The sequence below is a fragment of the Berghia stephanieae genome, chromosome 14, assembly GCF_034508935.2.
Source record: "Berghia stephanieae isolate SIO BIC M18660-M18661 chromosome 14, UCSD_Bste_1.3, whole genome shotgun sequence".
NCBI lineage: Eukaryota > Metazoa > Mollusca > Gastropoda > Nudibranchia > Aeolidiidae > Berghia > Berghia stephanieae.
The window spans coordinates 21,460,182-21,469,846 of record NC_088373.1 but is presented as its reverse complement, the minus strand read 5'-3'; the positions used below and the strand labels follow the sequence as shown (position 1 = coordinate 21,469,846).

Sequence of the window (9,665 nt, the reverse complement as noted above, 5' to 3'; positions counted from 1 at the left end):
TTATTAACACTGTGAAAGTGGTGCAAACTCTGACGTCCAATTCCGAATGGGGAACAAATGCCCACCCATTGGTAAACATCATTTAAACTCATTAGACTATAATATAATAGTGTTATAGATTATACTTGTATGTATGTGTCCCATCCCGTTCCATTTGTTCCGTATGTCTGTTCTGACGCGTTAAAGCCTGACAGTCACGGCGTGATTCTTCATTTGTTGCCCATTCGGAATTGGACTCGTCAGAGTTTCAATTAAACATCACAGGTGAGTTCGTTTAATTTTCGAATTCTCTCACCGTACTCAGATGTAAAATGAGTACCTGGCCGTCAACAGCGTTGTCTCTGTCCGAAAAAAATTGTAATATCGCCTTACATTACTTACATGCGTCATGTTTCGTCCTACATGCTAAGTGTTGCTGTTGGCCAGGGACCCCCTGTAAAACGCGTTGAGCACGTTAAATGGATATTGCGCTATATAAAAAAGCTCGTTTTTTCCCTCTTGCTTCAGTTGAATCAGTATATGGCTCAAGCTCAACCATCAGCCCCTAAAGCCAGCAACTCCGTCTCCCCTTCATTGGATGTTATTCTAGGGAGCTTACTTGGTAAGTAAAACATTTCGCCTCTCATCACTCATTCAATCTCTCACTCACTCACTCACTTCACTCATTCACTCTATGAATTCTTTCCTAAAAAAATATTATAATATATAATTACAAGCGTCAAGTCTCGCCCTACGTGTTAAGTGTTGCAGTTGGCTAGGGACCCTTTGTAAAGCGCTTTGAGCACTTTTAGTAGATATTGCGCTACATAAAAAGCTCAAATTTTTTTCTTCTGCGTTTAATGTCCACGCCTCACATCCATACTATAACAGTATAGACAAGACATGTGATATATTGATACAGTTTCAGCTTTACTCCAGAATTCACCTGGATTTTGCCAAATCTTTGCGAGTCTTGCTATTGCTGTACAGGACCCTTTGTAAAGCGCTTTGATCGCGTTTAGTGGTTATTGCGCTATATAAAAGCTCTTTCTGGAGTCTTTCTTGCAGGCTCTGAACACAAGTCCTCCAGCACGAGTGATAAATCACAAACTAGCGACATCACCACAGTGTTTGTGTCTGGTGATAATATGTAGCAAGCAATATATCAAAAATGAACATGGTGACTGCGTCGCCCACCTGACTTTGAAGTCCTGTTATTTACGAGGTGCCTTAAAACTCCAGTATTAGTGGTGGCACTCACAGAACACGTAAACAAGATTAGATAGAGGCGGGGGGGGGAGTGGGAGGGTGAGAGAGAGAGAATATAGAGAAAGGAGAACGAGAAGAGAGAGAGAGAGAGAGAGAGAGAGAGAGAGAGAGAGAGAGAGGATTGAGGCAGAAATCAGATTAGAAAGTGAGAGGGCAAGAGGGAGAGAAAGAAAAGAGAGAGAAAGGAGAGAGGAGAGAGGAGAGAGAGAGAATAGAGAAAGGATAGAGAGAAAGAAGATAGAGAGAGGGAGAGAAAGGAGAGAGAGAGAGAAAAGAGAGAGACAGAAGAGAGTGAAAGATAGAGAGAAAGATTGGAGAGAGAGAAAAAATAAAGAGAGGAGAGGGAGAAAAAGAGAGGAGTGAGGGAGAAAGAGAGAGGGAGAGGGAGAGGGAAAGAGAATGAAAGTGAGAGATAGAGAAAGAAATAAAGAAGAAAGGGGAGAGAAAAAGAAAGAGTAGAAAGAAGAGAGTTAGAAAGAATGAGAGAGGCAAAGGGAGAGTGAGAGAGAGAGAGAGAGAGAGAGAGAGAGAGATAAGTGATATCTATGTTGACTCTTTCCGTGTTTACCTCGTGACTAAGACAGACAATTGTGTTATAAGATTTATTGTGACATACGTCGTGGATGAAACAGAGAATCTAACAACAACAGAATGTTACACAAGTCAGTAGTGACGCTACTGATGACGTCACGTCGTTCTTTGTTATTCTTTATAGATTTCCAACTTTTCACCAACACTCTCTATTATCCTAATCATCGTCGTCGTCATCATCATCATCACCATCATCATTATTATAATCATCACCATCTATCATCATCATCATCATCATCATCATCATCATCATCATCATCATCATCATCATCATTATCATCATCGTCGTCGTTGTCGTCGTTATCATCATCATCATCATCATCATCATCATCATCGTCACAGTTTTCGTCGTTGTAAAAACCGCCAACACGACAATCCCCAAAAAGGACACCCCTCTTCATTTCCACACCACTACCACTAAAAACAAAAACCAGCATTTTCATAGCAACCACCAAAACATCAACCATCTCCACAGCCTCCACCACATATTCTACATTACCTCCCTTATTCTTCTTCTTCGTCAAGTACCACATCTGTGCCAGACATCGGTGATCATGGTACGCCATTCATCTCTCTGATCAGATAACCTCAGAAAACTAATATTACTCTTCTCTTTCTTTGTCACCCAGCTGTTCAAATTATTCAAATATATTTTTCTTGGTCTACCTTTACTCTTTTTACCTTCTATCTTTCCTGTGAGAGCAAGAAGTTCAATACATTTATGTCGATTTAGGTGCCCTAAAAACTTGCATTTGTCTTTTCTTATTGTACGAATTAATAACCTTTTAGTTTCAGCTTGTTCTAATACTTCATTAGTTTTCTTCTCTGTCCTCCCTCATTATATCTAATTAATAAATAAATAGATAAAGAAATAAGTAACCACTTCTCCCTTTAACTTTTAGCAAGCGGAGTACGGCTAAGCCAGAACAAGAAACCGACCACCACCACCCCAGCGCCCCCTAATCCCCTCAACGGTCTGATCAGCAACAGACTGAACGACTTCGTTCTGGGCCCCAGCAAAGAACACCGCACCAACACCTACAAAGAGATCCCCAATGGAAAAAACATTCAGTATTATGATTCTGTCAACCCGCTGGCCATGTTTATGGGTAAGGGTGAAATTTTGTTTAATTTTTTTTTTTAATTGAACTTTTATATAGCGCAATATCCACTAAATGTGCTCAAAGCGCTTTACAAGGTGTCCCAGGTCAACAGCAACATTTAACATTGAGGACGGGACATGACGCCTGTTAGGCGATATTACAATTTCCGGACAAAGACAACGCTGTTAACGGCCAGGTACTCATTTTACACCTGAGTACGGTGAGAGAATGTGAGTAAAGAGCCTTTTCCAAGGACTCAACTATGCGCCGAGCGCGAGGCTCGAACCCAGGACATTCTGATCCGAAAGCGGGTGTCATACCACAAGACCACATAGCCGCATTATCCTATCTACTAATAAAACGCTTCAATAGTCGTGACGTCACTTCCCTCGTAATGACGCATGGTAACTTAGTAACTGACTCTAAACTATCAGAACAATGGCGGACACCCTTATGAAATATTTCTCCGACGAGCATAAAATAAAAGCGTATCGAGAGGAGAGAAAAAAAAACCATTATAAATCTGATCATGTTTTGACTTTTATACATTCTGATCACAAGACATATGAAAAGTTCTAGCCAGCATGAAGAATAAAAAGGACCGATTTTCTTTGTTTAGAACCATGATGGCCGCCGTTGCTCTGGGCGGCGTGACATCAGACTATTGAATCCAATTGTATAGTTTCATAGTAACAATTTAGGGAGATGGCAGTGGTGTAAAATATAGATAGACAGATAGATAGATAGATAGATAGATAGATAGATAGATAGATAGATAGATATATGTAGATAGATAGATAGATAGATAGATAGATAGATAGATAGATAGATAGATAGATAGATAGATAGATAGATAGATAGATAACGGATAAACTGTTTCTATCAACTTGTCGAGCACTCTCTGTTGTATCATAATCATAACACGATTATATATATATATATATATATATATATATATATATATATATATATATATATATATATAAATTATAAAACAAAAACCATGAAATAATAGTGCTCAACTTTAGTATAAAAGGAGCTATTTATAAACATTTGAAATATATTAAGATAGTTTGACTTCTACAACGTTGTTATCGAGCGTTGCTCTCATCAGGAAGTTTCCGGACTTCCTGATGAGAGCAACGCTCGATAACAACGTTGTAGAAGTCAAACTATCTTAATTATATTTCAAATGTTTATAAATAGCTCCTTTTATACTAAAGTTGAGCACTATTATTTCATGGTTTTTGTTTTATAATTCATATATATATATATATATATATATATATATATATATATATATATATATATATGATTTGTAAACATTTGAGTGTATTCCTCTGAGTGGGGACATGAGCCTGTGTCTGGATGAGACTTTTAGGTGATCTCAAACTAAGTACTTTGACAATGTGCTCTTGAAATCTACATCTGTTGTACTAATTCCCCTTTGTCTTACTTTTTCTTGGATGTTTTAATTGTAATTCTAAAACTTTTTACTTTCCAATTTTCTTCCTTTTTACTGGCGCTGATATGACCTTAATGTGTTGCAAGCGCCGTAAAACCCTTAACCCTTTCCTAACCGATCATGTTCAGTATTGTTCCCAAAATGGCAGGCTTACACAGCAGAAAAATTGATTTTTTGAACTCAATTAAAACGCTCTACAAAACCACTCTGTGTTCTTATTAATTAAACAAAGATCATTCTTCAAAGTTTGTGATGTACAAAGTAAATCTGAATAAGAAAAATGTAAATTGTGTCGTGACAAATGTACGATGGTGCTGTAGGTGGTATGGAGAGGGTTAAAAACAAACAAACAAAACAAGCCTTCGATATTATGAAAGTTGTTAATAATAATAATAATAATAATAATAATAATAATAATAATAATAATAATAATAATAATAATAATAATAATAATATGATGATGATGATGATAATACTAATAATAATAATAATAATTATTATTATTATTATTATTATTATTATTATTATTATTATTATTATTATTATTATTATTATTATTATTATTATTATTATCATTATTATTATTATTATTATTATTATTATTATTATTATTATTATTATTATTATTATTATTATTATTATTATTATTATCTGTTTTCGTTTTGTTTAACTAGGTGAGACCCCAGCTCCTCCCACTACCACGACCCCCGCCCCTCCTGGCTATGACGGCAATTTGTTTGGTGGTTTTGTTGGAAAAAATGTACCTGCCACAACATCTAACACACAGAATAGCAGTAAGTTGGAACTATCATGTTGTGGTGGTCCTTGTAATAAAAATAGATCAGATAGGCTATGTGGTCTTGTGATATGACACTCGCTTTCGGATCGGATGGTCCTGGGTTCGAGCCTCGCTCGAAGAGACGCATAGTTGAGTCCTTGGAAAAGACACTTTACTCACATTCTCAGGTGTAAATTGAGTACCTGGCCGTTTACAGCGTTGTCTCTGTCCGAAAATTGTAGCATCGCCTAACAGGCGTCAGTCCCGTCCTAAATGTTAAATGTTGCTGGTGAGCAAATTTAGTGGATATTTCGCTATATAAAAGCTCCTTTTAAAAATTAAATTCCCTTTTATTTAACGCATCGGGGAAAGTTGTCTCTTGGGTCTATTCCAAGGGAAGACTAGAATAACCCAGACGTCAGCCGAAAGCGCAGCGCCGCACATTGAGCTAAGGTGAGGTGACTTGCTCGGCGCAGCGGCGTGTAGTCGAACCGTATCTTTCAGGTCGGTACGAAGCAAAGTCCGTACCGTTGATTCACGCTGACCAAATATTGTGATAGTGGAAACTGGGGAAGTGGTGATTGATGATGATGATGATGATGATGATGATGATGATGATGATGATGATGATGATGATGATGATGATGATGATGATGATGATGATGATGATGATGATGATGATGATGATGATGATGATGATGATGATAATGATGATGATGATGGTAGTGGTGGTGGTGGAATCCAAGACCTTCCGATCCGAATTCGAGTGTCTTGCCACAAGACCACATAGCCGCTCAAAAACCTAAATTCCATTCGACAAAATAAATGAATCTTTTTTTCCTCTATCTCATCTGTAACAGACAAGCAACCCAACATCTATTTCTACAACTACCAATCAGATTCGGCCCAAGGTACAGGAGGAAGCACGGGGAGCGCCGCCACTGGTGCAAGCGGCACCTCTAGTGGTGGATCTGGAGGCAGCAATTTACAGGGTGCCCTGGACTCATTGGGTACTCAAGAGCTAAGCACGTTGGTACAGAAGCTGCTCGGAGTTTTGGCAGTAAAACAAAATCAAGGATAGAGGAAAAAGTCAGTAGCGGTTCGGGAATGGTATTTTAGGGGCATTGCCCCATCTATTAATCGATCTTCTTCCATCAAAGGAGCACAGCTATCAAATGGAAGATGCAAAAATACAAAGTAAACAATGAAAATCAAAATGGGGAGCTCATGGTTGAGTTACTATGATCTATTGATTGAAAGGTCAGGCTGCCCTGTAATCTCTGCAACAGGCAATTTGAAATATTTTAGCAATAATCCTTGATAAATCTCTTTTCAAACTTTAGAAAGAAGAGAATGCATCAGTTTTGTAACAAGAAATAATGAAATCAAATCTAAACTAAAGCGAGAACCAAAAGAGGACTGTGGTTTTATAACAATATCAAAGATATTGAATTATAATAATTCTTTTCATCTTTACGTCTCTTGCAATGTTCTTCATTTTTCATTGTCTCGTAAATTGTCAAAATGATTAGTACAACTTTAAGTTGTTGTCATACATCATATGATGTTGTAAGTTCAAGTGACCAAAGTAACTCATATGATATTTTAGTAATACGTTTGCTTTGGGGGTGTTCTCAATCGACCTGGTGGCTATGGAAAGTAAATGGATTTCATCCATAAAACTCTATCTTGGGCAATGCAATTATTACTGTGTGAACTGAATTTAAACATTTTGAAGGATGTTTCCAGTATTCAAAGACAATGGGAAGATATGATTAAAATATTTTATTCATATAGAATTTATTTGATCATTTCATTTATGTCTACTGTTAATAATATAGTAATTGATATAATATTAATATGACAGTAAACGATATATCAAAACAATCAAAATATAAAAAAGCGGCCGAGATACAGGTAATATGTAACGAAAACGTTATCTAATAATGTATAATAAGCTCACGAAAATTCTTGTTTAAAGATTAACTTCAAAACGTTGCTCTGTTACTTCATAGAAAATGTATGTGGTGCTACCCTTTTAATCTGTTAACGTAGGTAGCGATTTGATTGTTTTCTTGTTAATATGTCTTTCAAAATACAGAAGTTCGGAATTTCTTCTCTATTTTTTTTTACAATTATTCAAATTCGTTTAAACTCCTGCTTTAAATTTGTTAGAAATTGAATTAGGTTAAAATCGATAGATTGTCACATTTTTGTGTGCCAAAGAGATTGTGGATTTATTTGTGAAAAATCTCATATTTTGGGCTGAAATTGATTCGTCATGTTAAAAAAACGTCGTATACCAGTTTGTTATTAGCATATATATATATATATATATATATATATATATATATATATATATATATATATATATATTACTGCTCTTGTTGTCTTGTATTGCTTTGCATCCTTTATTATATTTGATTTTATTTGTTCTGTATTTCTTCTTGATATTGGTGGTTTTACTATCGATAATTCTCTTGTCACTTCATTTTCATGTCCAATCATTTGTTGTCATCATTTGTTTGTAGTGTTTTACCCAGACGGGTTGTCTTGAAAAACAAAGCTAGCCATGGCTCTTTTCTTCCATGTCAAAATGTAAAATATGGTACGCTTTGGCCAAAGAAGTGGACTCCATACAGCTTTTAAAAAGTTTGTTGGGGTTTTCATTCCAGCTTTGTTTTTTGACAATACGAAAATCGCTTTAATTTGTGATGCTATTGTTATTATCTATTGATTTTCTTTCCGATTTGAAATAAGGAAAACATTCGTAGTAATTGTTTTGACTATGAATTCATCATAAGAAAAACTAGTTTGAGCTATCGGCTTTCAAGAGCTGCCACGTCTCATTTTCATTATTCAGATAAAAGTGCAACTTTTTGTCATGACTTTGGTAAGACACAGAAGAAAATAGACGTCTTCTTTGTCTAATAATTATAAAACAATTAACTGGGTGTTTTGCAAATCTAGAAGTTAACCCTCTCCTTACCAAAACATAGGAAAATCGTCACATTCGTTACGATGCAACCAACAATTAATTGTCTTATTCTGATTTCATTTTGTTATAATTATAGCTATAAAAACTCGACGCGGTGTTGCACATCTCATTTTTCTGTACAAAATATAGAATATAATACTCGTTACTATACCGTTTGAAAAATCTACTTTTGTGTTGGGTGAGTATGAAGTTGGAAAATAGCTGGTAAGGAGATAGTTGAGTAGTGATTCCAAAGTGTCCAATATATTATAAGACAACGTTAAATTGTCCTCCATCTCAACTTGACCTAGTTTGTTCTGAAAGTCACCTGCTCATAATATTGTGACTATCTCATAGAATGATATTAGAGAAGAAATAATCAACAAAAAACGAATATTTATAGCTGTTTGATATTCTATTGTATTTTTAAGCTGTTATATTCATTTTTGATAATTTCTATTTACAGTTCACAGCTTCCAGCAGCCTCGTATCACTTTGACTTGAATTAGAGAAGAATTAATAACTAATAATGTGTTTCGTGTCTATATAAATACAAGACGTGTTAAGAATGAATGCCATTGATATCACGATGTCAGGGCTGCCAGATTGGCGCGTGTGTTGCCAAAATCAGTTATACAGAGAGAATCGTGTTTCTATTACTACAGGATTATTAGTTCCTCAAATGGGTCACATACAGTATTAGTAGCGTGTGGCCACGCGAGGTTCAAGTTTGACTCTTTTGAAGTCGAAATAGCTTTCAACCGTCGTGACGTCACGTCCCTCGTAATGACGCAAAGTAACTTAGCAACTGGTTCTAAACTATCGGAATAATGGCGGACAACCTTATGAAATACTTCTCCAACGAGCATAAAAGTGTGTCCAGAGGAGAAAAAATTATATGTTATGACTATTATACATTCTGATGATCACATGACAAGTGAAAAGTTCTAGCCAGCATGAAGAATGAAAAGTGCCGATTTTCTTTGTTTAGAACCAAGTTGCTCGCCGTTGCTGGGCGACGTGACATCAGACTATTGAAGTCGAAATTGGCCACGAGTACCTCTGGCTGGCCACCTGGCAGCCTTGAATGTAAATTTCGTCCAAATAGAGTTGTATTCAATGATATCATATAACTGCTGACTGCCTGACCTATAATAAATTTAAAATACATATAACAGTCGATTAAGTTGTGAATGTGGAATACGTCATGATGATAATAATAAACTCATATAATATTACGTATGCAAATCTTGAGTTTTAGTTACTTCTTTAATAGGGGTCATCGTGGCTCCAAAAATATTGAGCTTTTATATAGGGCAATACCCACTAAACGTGCTCAAAGCGCTTTACAAGAGGTCCCTGGCCAACAGCAACATTTAACATGTAGGACGAGACATGACGCCTGTTAGGCGATATTCCATATTTTTTCTGACAGACAACGCTGTTATCGGCCAGGTACTCATTTAACACCTGATTATGGTGAGAGGACTCAACTATGCGCCG

The 9,665-nt window shown here is 36.2% G+C and overlaps 1 protein-coding gene across 2 annotated transcripts in view; it reads left to right on the top strand.

The window, feature by feature from the left end:
* Nucleotides 1-9,410, top strand: part of LOC144960148 (uncharacterized) — a 70,429-nt gene extending 61,019 nt beyond the window's left edge. For both annotated transcript variants that reach the window (XM_078893138.1, XM_078893137.1), the window contains exons 8-11: nt 508-601; nt 2,742-2,948; nt 5,082-5,201; nt 6,046-9,410. In XM_078893138.1, coding sequence (XP_078749264.1) covers nt 508-601; nt 2,742-2,948; nt 5,082-5,201; nt 6,046-6,266 — 642 coding nt within the window. In that variant the 3' untranslated portion in view covers nt 6,267-9,410. The remainder of the gene's footprint in view (nt 1-507; nt 602-2,741; nt 2,949-5,081; nt 5,202-6,045) is intronic.
* The last annotated feature ends 255 nt before the right edge of the window (nt 9,411-9,665 follow it).